The following is a 9,559-nucleotide window of genomic DNA, read 5'->3' as shown; positions in this document are numbered from 1 at the left end:
ACACACACACACAAAATAACCCTGTGCGAACAATAATAGATATAGTCCCCTGGGTCAAAATACTGTGAAGAGAACCAGATCCTGTCACTTGCCACATGGTTGATCTTGAGTAACTCATCTTAACTTGAGAGAATTTTAAAACACACACACACAAAATAACCCTGTGCGAACAATAATAGATATAGTCCTCTGGGTCAAAATACTGTGAAGAGAACCAGATCCTATCACTTGCCACATGGTTGATCTTGAGTAACTCATCTTAACTTGCTGGGCCTCAGCCTCTTCATTTGTGAACTGGGGAATAAAAGCACCTACTTCAAAGTGTCATTGTGAGGACTAAATCACTTAAAAGAGGCAAAGCTTCAGGCAGTGGCTACTGTCTATTGAAACAGGTTGAGTATCCCTTATCTGAAATGCTTAGGACTAGAAGTGCTTTGGATTTTAGATTTTTTTCAGATTTTGAAATATTTGTCAATACTTACCCAGCTGAGCATCCCTAATCTGAAAATCTGAATCCAAAATGCTCCAATGAGCATTTCCCTTGAGGATCATGTTGACACACAAAAAACCAACATGTGGATTGTGAAGCATTTTGGATTTGGGATTTTTAGATTAGGGATGCTCAACGTGTAGTAAGCTCTAAATCCACGTTTGCTACCATTCTGATGAATGGTTAAATGTTCATCGACAGGAAAAAAAATGGTTGCTTTAAAAGAATAAAAGCAACAATTCGCTGAAATGTATAAATTGTCAAACTCTCTTCACTTAATTCCATTGCTTCAAAATATATATGTATAAACTTAAAAATCAACAGAATTACAAGGATTATTCAACAATCCACAGTCGTGGTGAGAGAGTTTAACACACCTCTCTCAGTCAACGATAAATCAGAGATCAATATTTTTAAATGCATAGATGGTTTTTAAACACAGATAATATGCTCAATCTATTGGACATGCATAGAATACAATACATTGATTTAAACCACCCATGAAGCATTTATAAAAAATTGACATACACTAAGTGCATAAGTGAGGGATTGCATCCAGCTAAAATAAGCCCATTCCCACTTGCCCCACCTCCTCAAAAAAAACAAAACAAAGCAAAAAGTCTTATTCCAGTAAGAAATGCATTTTTTTTTCATGTAACCAGACATCCAGATATAAATAATCCAAGGTTGGTACAGTCACATGAAGATGCCAACTCTATAAATATATTCTAAACATTTTCAGATTAGGGAACAAGGATGTTTGTGACTTCCAGCCACACTCTCCTTGAGCCGTGGCTTTTACCCTCATGGTCACAGGATGGCTACTGTCGCTCTGGGCATCACGTCTGCATGTACAAAAGGCAAGGAGTAGAGAGATCTGGCTAAATTAAATCATTCCTGTGCAACATCTTTCCCCAGAGTCATACCCAATGTCTTCTCATACTTATACTGGCCAGGACAGGGGGACACGGCTACAAGAAAGGTGTTTTAATAATGCACATTACCAACCTGAACAAAAATCCCAGGTTCTTTTCTAAGGAAGAAGGGGCAGTTTTGCTCAGCAACTAGCAGAACATGCCATGCTAGCCCTAAAAGCAAATCTCAACAAATACCTAAGATTCAATAACATAAAGACCACATTCTCTGCTCACCATGTCATGAAATTAGAAACTAACAACAACAAAAAAAGGCAACTACGACGACACAGCCGTATAACATGCAGGAACTTTCCAGAATGATAGAAACGTTCTCTATCAGGAATGAGGTATTGGTTACATATACGTATACATCTGTCAAACTCATCAGATGGTACACATAAGATTTATGTATTTCACTGTAAGTAATTATACCTCTATGAAAACATGCCTATGTCCTGGTATTGAAAAATCTAATTCCAAATAACACATAGGTTAAAGAATAAGTGATAATGGAAGGTAAGACAATATTTAGAATTAAACCAAAATGAAAATATTATACATCAAAACATGGGATACAGCTAAACGAATACTACAAGAAACAAGAACAGTCCCAAACATTTATATTTTCACAAACTGTAAGTTAATTAGGAAGGGGCCCCACATAAGAATGAGACACTGATAAAGACAAGCCACCATTCCTAAAGTTCTCCCTCCCAGCATGGATCCGTTTGTGCACAGTCAGTGATGAGCTGTGCCTGAAGGCCTTCTCACACTGATTGCACTGATAGGGTCTCCCAGCGGTGTGGGTTCTCACATGCACAATAAGGTGTGAAGACTGACCAAAGGCACGCCCGCATTCCTGGCATGCATACGGCTTCTTGCCGCTGTGGGTCCTCATGTGTTTCCTGAGGGACGAGGGCTCGCTAAAGGCCCTCCCACACTCCTGGCACACATAGGGCTTCTCTCCAGTGTGAGTTCGCATGTGACTCTTAAGGGTCGAGAGACGGCTCAGGACCTGACCACAAGTGCCGCACTCATACAGTTTCTCCCCCGTGTGGATCCTCTTGTGCACGTTCAGATGAGTGCTTGTCCGGAAAGGCTTCCCACACTGGTTGCACTCATACGGTTTCTCTTGCGTGTGGGTTCGCAGATGTGTTTTCAGTGACGAGTGTTCCCTGAAGGCTTTCCCACACTGGCTGCACTCAAAGGGCTTCTCTCCAGTGTGAGTTCTCATGTGGCTCCTAAGAGATGAGGGCTGGTTGAAGGCCTTCCCACAATCTTTACATTCATAGGGCTTCTCTCCTGTGTGGTTTCTCTGGTGCAAAATCAGGTTAAAGTTCCTCGTGAAGGTTTTCCCACACTGACTACATTCAAAGGGCTTCTCTCCAGTGTGAGTTCTCATGTGTCGCCGCAGATTCGAGGAATACTTGAAGGCTTGCCTACATTCTTGACATTCAAAGCACTTCTCTGCCGTATGAGTCTTCTCGTGCCTGATGAGGTCAGAGCTGTATCTGAAGGACTTCTCACATTTGTTACATGCATAGGTTTTATCTCCACTATGGATCTTCTCAGGTATCATTAGGTGACTGCTCTGGAAGAAGGATTTCCTGCTCCCTGGACATTCACAGGGGGCCACTCTAGCATGAATTCTCTGGTACTGAAAAAGCGGTTCATTGCTGTTAAAGGGTTTCCCAAGTTCATTATATTTACAGAGTTTTTCTCCAGGCTGAGATTGTTCCTGATGATAAGGGGAATGTGAAGAACAAAGGCTTATTACATTATAGATACTCCCCCCACCTAAAGATGTTTCTGTACCTGAAGCCTTTTACTGTTTCAGTGAGTCTACATTTCTACCCTGAGTTCCCTCAAGTAGAACAGGGTGGATGTGCTGCCACAAAAAGGTGTCTTTTTATTACTTTCACAGGGCTTCTGAGACGCAGTTTTTCTGAATTAAGGCCAAATTACATTTTAAATGCTTGATATCTGTATCATGTTTGTAAAAATGGTTACTTGTGGGAACTCTGTAAAGACATGTCTTGATCTATGTTTAGAGATTTCCACCAATTTGTGACATTCATAGACTCTCCCTCCAAGAAACCGCTTTCTCCTGGGTGAGCTGCATTTCTAAACTAAAGTGACCCAAACGCCTCCCACTACAGACGACCAAGAATAATACCTTGTGAACCTTACCCTTGCCAGGCCAATGGATGGAATCCCTGCAAAAATACCTTGGCTAGGAATTGACTCTTGGGGTTGAAGTTGAGGCTCTGAAATAAATTAGGGGAAAAAAAATTAAGGACGCAAAGAAAGAAACTGAAATCAAGGGGACCAAAAAAGTAAGCAAGGCACATGAACATTTTTTTTTCAAATACTGATGCTAAATATGGGAAGAAACTGCAAAGAAGAGGAATGTATCAATGAGTAAAGGAAAATTTTAAGGCATTTGGCTATGTGAGGAGTTATGTAATCACAGGAACAAGGGATGGAAATAATAGATAATTCACTGAGAAAGAATTCCATGAAGATTGGGATTGATGCTGAGAGAAAATATTAACAATACTGTCCAGTGGGGAGGAACTGGATAAAATATACACTTGGAAATACTAAATATGAAGAGACGATTGGACAAATCTTTATATGAAATCAAAGTAAAGTATTAGAAACAAGAAAGAAGGGAAAGAGGAAAGAAGGTGGAATTTACTAAAGGAGTTCAACCAAGCAGTCTTCTCAGTCAATCGGTCAAGGGCACTGAAAATATCTCCCTCATTGACGTTTCCAGAGCAGATGCTCGCCTGACCTGCCTGGCACCCACCTGGACAGGCTCCCAGGAAGACTTCTGTCTCAGTCGGCCACAGTTCTTCTCTTTGCTCCAAATGGGACAATGTGCTGGATTTACATAGCTGATCTCCTGCGTGTGGGAAGAGACATGTGGCATGAGAAGACCATGCCCTGCCGTGACAGTGAGACTGACATTCTGAAGTCTTTAAGGGCTCTGGAGATGGGACTAGCAAAATAAGCATGACTGAATTCTTACGGACACAGCAAAGCTCTTTCACTAAGGAACTAAATACAAGCCCCTCACTAGGACTCAGAGGACATGAGGGCCCCCTAGTCTCCAAAACCCAGGGCCCAGCTCAGGGATACCTTGAAAAGCCCAGAAGCTTTTAACCATGGAGAGACAGATCAGCAGATACATCTTTGTTTCCATGGGGAAGCCACTAGACTGTAAGCATCATGAGGTCAGGATTTGTCTGTCCTTTTACCTCTTGATTCCCAGACACACACAGTTCCTGGAATCCATTGTTGCTGCATGAGTCAGCCTTACCCACAGAGGCCAGGTTCCTGTAGTTCTCCAGCATGACATCTCTGTACAGGCTTCTCTGAGCAGAGTCCAGGAACACCCATTCTTCTGGGGTGAACACCACGGCCACATCCGCAAAGGTAACTGATTCCTAAAACATATACCATCCCGGCTCAGCCAGGGACTGACCCCACTGATACTCAAGGTATGGGGCTGGCAGACCTGCAGAATTGAGAATCAACAGAGTTCTGAGGTCTTCCAGAATTTGGCCCTCAGCTCAGCCCTCGGATCTAGAACTCTTCTCTGTCACTCTACACTCCCTGAGTAATAGCAGCAAGAAGCTATAACTAAATTCCAAAGAACCCTACTTCATGAAAGGACTTATCTATAGACAACAAGCCAGGAAGCTCTTGCAGATGTATTCCCCTACAGGTCCAAGGTCCAGCAAGACCTGAGCACACGGCAGCCACAAGAAGCATCTGGTATATGACTGGACTCTGCTCAGTGAGACAATGAAGACCACAAAACAAGGACAGCTCAGATCCTTGGTTCGTTTTCCCTCCCAGTGCTCAGCAGCCTCAGAAGGGTCTGAATGTGGGGGTGGAATTGCTCCCTGGGCTGTTCCCCACACGTTGCAAGATGCCCAGTTCCTGGAAGCCTGGAGACCAACCCTGTAGGGTCAAGAAGGTCTAGGCAGGTCACAGGAAGGGGGCAAATCCAGCCTCTTTGCCTCTGTGCACAATAGTGCTCTTTTAGAGCAAGAAGGATTTCTTACTCACCTGTGAACAAGTGAGTGGCAACCCAGGAGCCATGGCTTCCTCAAACATGCTGTCCTCCTGGAGCAAGGCAGGGTCCTGAGCAGGCAGAGCTAGGGGAGAAGAGAGCAGAACTGAGCATCAGTGCCTGGCCCAGGGAGTACACACGCAGGCCCAGAGGCTGCCCACCGTGCCTGTGAGTGACCACATGTACACGTGCACACATACACACACGTGTACACACTCACAGGAACACACACATGCACGCAAAGACACGCACACATGCACATAAACATGCACACATGTATACACACACCATGCACATGTATGCACATACACACACAGACTAGCACACACACAAACACAGATATATACAGACATGCACACACGCACACACACACACTCTCTCCATTCCAAATCTCAGGAGCCACAGTCTCAATGCACCAGCAGACTTCCAAGCTCCTGTGGTACCACCACCCCACCTTGACTCGGGCCTGGGACAGCTTTTTCTCCCCAGCTCTCGGCCCCTTCCTCTACCCCCACTCTGCAGGGCTAGTATCACCCCAGCACTTACCACAAGTAGGGGACATATAAACAAGTAAGGATACAGATAAACTGATACCACCTTGCAAGTCAGCCTGAGAAGGAAACATCTTTCCCATCTGCCTCTAAATCGATACCAACTCTCCCTCCACACCAGGCATCCTCCCTGTGGCCTATGACAGACAAGCAAGCAACTCCCTAGCCATTCCTTGCCCCCTGGTAACCTTACCTCTCCCTCCTGATGTGACCTTTCCCCTCAGTATTTAAACCTGGAACATCCAATCCCTAACCTTATTACGTGAGTTTCCTGGGGCTGCTATAACTAAGTACCACAAAATGAGTCACTTAAAACCACAGAAATCTATTCTCCTCTTCTGGAGGACAGAAGTCCCAAATCAAGGTATGAGCAGGGCCACACCCCCTCTGAGACTCTGGGTAGAATCCTCTCTTGCCTCTTCTTAGTTTCTGGTGGTGACTATTGATCCTTGGCGTTCCTTGGCTTGTAAATGCATCATCTGCTCTCTGCCTCCGTCGTCACGAGGCCCTCTCCCCTCTGTCTGTCTCTGTGTCTCTTCTCATTGCATACGGACGCAGACACTGAACTAAGACCCACCCTACTCCAGTATGACCTCGTCTCAACTGATTATATCTGCAACAACTGTATTTCCAAATAAGGTCACATTCTGAAAGACTGGGGTTGGGACTTCATATTTTGGGGGGACACAGTTCAAATATAACAGTCTGCCCTTTGACCCCTCTCCAATTCACGTCCTTCCCACATGCAAAATATATCCATGAAATCCCAACATCCTCAAAGTTTTAGCCCATTCCAGCATCAACTCTAAGTCTACAATCTCATCTAAGTATCATCAACTCAAAAAGTCCCACATCTCATCATATAAATCATCTAAATCAGGTGTGGGCAAGACTTGAGAGTAGTCCATTGTGGGGTGAAATTCCTCTCCATCTGTGAATCTGTGGAACCAGAAACTAAGTTATCTGCTTCCAGAATACAATGAGGCTAGCACAGAATAGGTATTCCCATCCCAAAAGGGGGAAACTGTAAAGAAAAAGAGGTCATGGTTCCCGAGCAAGTTTGAAACCCAGCCAACCTAATTCCATGAGATTTCCAGGCCTGAGATGAATTCTCTGTGGTTTGAGGCTCTTTCCTGTTGGCCTCATTTTGGTTAAGTTCCACTCACATTCCGTCTATCAAGTGGAGAGATTTGAGCCAATGGTTGGGTATTTGGGTCTGGAGTTCAGAGGTGAGAGTCAGCCTGGTGATTTGGGCCTTGTCACCTACATTTACAAATTGACTCCCAGAGAAAGGGTGAGGTTGCCTGCCAAGGCAGAGAGTGCCACGGGAGACGAGAAGAGGAGGGGTATTTGGGTCTGGAGTTCAGAGGTGAGAGTCAGCCTGGTGATTTGGGCCTTGTCACCTAGATTTACAAATTGACTCCCAGAGAAAGGGTGAGGTTGCCTGCCAAGGCAGAGAGTGCCACGGGAGACGAGAAGAGGAGGGTCAGGGGACACCAGCAGTGAGACAGAGGAGAAGCTCACACAGGAGACAGAGGAGGAGGCTGGGGGAGTGGTCACTGAAGCCCAGGGTGGGTGGGCTTCAAGGAGGAGGACTGGATGACCCAACACATCAACTGGAATTCCCACCACGGATGGAGATCACAGTGCAGTGCTGTTCCTTGGAATGGTGGAGGCAGGGAGTGGAAGGTGAGGAAACGGGTACAAAGGGCTGATAGTCCGTGAAGGGATCAAAGAGACAGAACAGTACCCAGAGGGAAGAACCTTGGAATGGTGGAGGCAGGGAGTGGAAGGTGAGGAAACGGGTACAAAGGGCTGATAGTCCATGAAGGGATCAAAGAGACAGAACAGTACCCAGAGGGAAGAATGGGGTGTTATCCTTGCATTGTGTCCCCCCTAAAAGATATACTGAAGTCCTAATCCCCAGTACCCATGCATGTGACTTTATTTGGAAATAGGGTCTTTGCAGATGTAATCAAGTTAAGATGAGGTCATGAGGGTGGATCCTAATGCAACATGACTGGGTCCTTATAAGAAGAGGAAGATGCCATGTGAAGACAAAGACACAGGGAGAAAGCCACATGACTACGCAGGCAAAGACAGGAGTAACAGGTGTACAGCCAAGGAACACCAAGGATTGCAGGTCACCACCCGAAGACAGGACGGTCAGGGAATGACTTGTTCCTAAGCCTTCAGGGGGAGCATGGCCCTGCTGACACCCTGATTTCAGACTTCTGGATTTCAGAACTGTGAGAGAGAAATTTCTGTTGTTTTAAGAAAAAAAAAAAAAGTTATCATCTTCTTCCAAAGCCTACTCTTCCCACCGTGTCCTCGATATCAAGAAGTGCCATGCCTGTCTCTAATCAGAAATATTGAAAAAAGAAAGAAATATCATGCCTCTCTGCCACTCTATAGACCCCGACAATTAATTAAAAAAAAAAAAAATCAGTGATGACATCTTTACATGGAGTACTCAGCCCCCCAAGTCCCTTTCCTCCCACCCTGTCCCCACTATGACTAATGCCTACATCACACCTTTTCTTTCTGGATCCACTTAAACATCACTCCTCAGAGCACCCCTTGCTGAGGTCTCCTCCTCAATAGAGTGAGCTAACAGAACCCTCCCCCTTTCTCTAATAGGACCCTCCCCCTCTCTTCACGGCCCTTACCTATTTGTAACCAAACACTTAGTTGCTCCATAGGTGTTTGTTTTCTGTCACCCTCACTGGATTGGCGGCTTAATAAGCACAAGCCTGGAGGCTTTCTCCTTTTACCACCCTGTCCCTCATACTGTGCTGCGCAAATAAATGCTGTGTCATATGGTGACTGAACGAACACATGAACCACCAAATTATTTCAATTCAACCTCCTACACGTGTCCTAAATAGCCCCACACTTCCCTACTGTGCAGGAAAGAGTTAGCACTGCAGGCATAACTGCTCTCCTTACAAGTCCTGCTCAAGAGGTTGGCCCTTGGCTGGTGTCTTGGGAACTCAGATTTTGGGAGGGTTCCCACCCCCCAACTGATAAGAGTGGCTCACTCTGCTTAAACTGTTTGTACAAACAATGTGGTTTATGCTGAACACCTGCTCTCCTCTGGGAGTCTGGGCACAGTGCCTACGTGACCAGCCCCCAGTGAAAACTGTGGTTGTTGAGTCTCTAATGAGCTTTCCGGGTAGACTATACACGTCATGACCTGTTGCTGGGGGAAATAAGCTCATCCTGTGTGACTCCACTGGGAAAGGACTCTGGAATTTTGTGGCTGGTTTCCTCCAGACTTTACCCCATGAGGCTTTTCCCTTCACTGATTTTGCTTTTTATCCCTTCTCTGTAATAAATCATAGCCATGATTTATGGTTTCTTGGATATGACAATAAATGCACAGGCAACAAAACAAAAAATAGACAAATTAAACTTACAAGAAAATTTTTAAATTTTGGCAATCAAAAGACAGTATCAGGGCCGGCCCGGTGGCGCACTGGATAGTGCGCCGCTTGGGAAGCGCAGTGGCGCTCCC

At 45.2% G+C, this 9,559-nt stretch overlaps 1 protein-coding gene across 1 annotated transcript in view; it reads right to left on the bottom strand.

The window, feature by feature from the left end:
- Window positions 1-464: 464 nt before the first annotated feature.
- ZNF333 (zinc finger protein 333) overlaps window positions 465-9,559 on the bottom strand; it is a gene marked incomplete at its 5' end in the record, with an annotated part of 32,616 nt that continues 23,521 nt past the window's right edge. Inside the window, 5 exons of the mRNA XM_008593742.1 lie at window positions 465-3,145; window positions 3,598-3,674; window positions 4,220-4,315; window positions 4,733-4,859; window positions 5,488-5,576. Coding sequence (XP_008591964.1) covers window positions 2,048-3,145; window positions 3,598-3,674; window positions 4,220-4,315; window positions 4,733-4,859; window positions 5,488-5,576 — 1,487 coding nt within the window. The remainder of the gene's footprint in view (window positions 3,146-3,597; window positions 3,675-4,219; window positions 4,316-4,732; window positions 4,860-5,487; window positions 5,577-9,559) is intronic.

Source organism: Galeopterus variegatus, unplaced genomic scaffold, assembly GCF_000696425.1.
Source record: "Galeopterus variegatus unplaced genomic scaffold, G_variegatus-3.0.2 Scaffold9596, whole genome shotgun sequence".
Lineage (NCBI taxonomy): Eukaryota > Metazoa > Chordata > Mammalia > Dermoptera > Cynocephalidae > Galeopterus > Galeopterus variegatus.
This window is presented reverse-complemented; position numbering and strand designations above follow the sequence as displayed.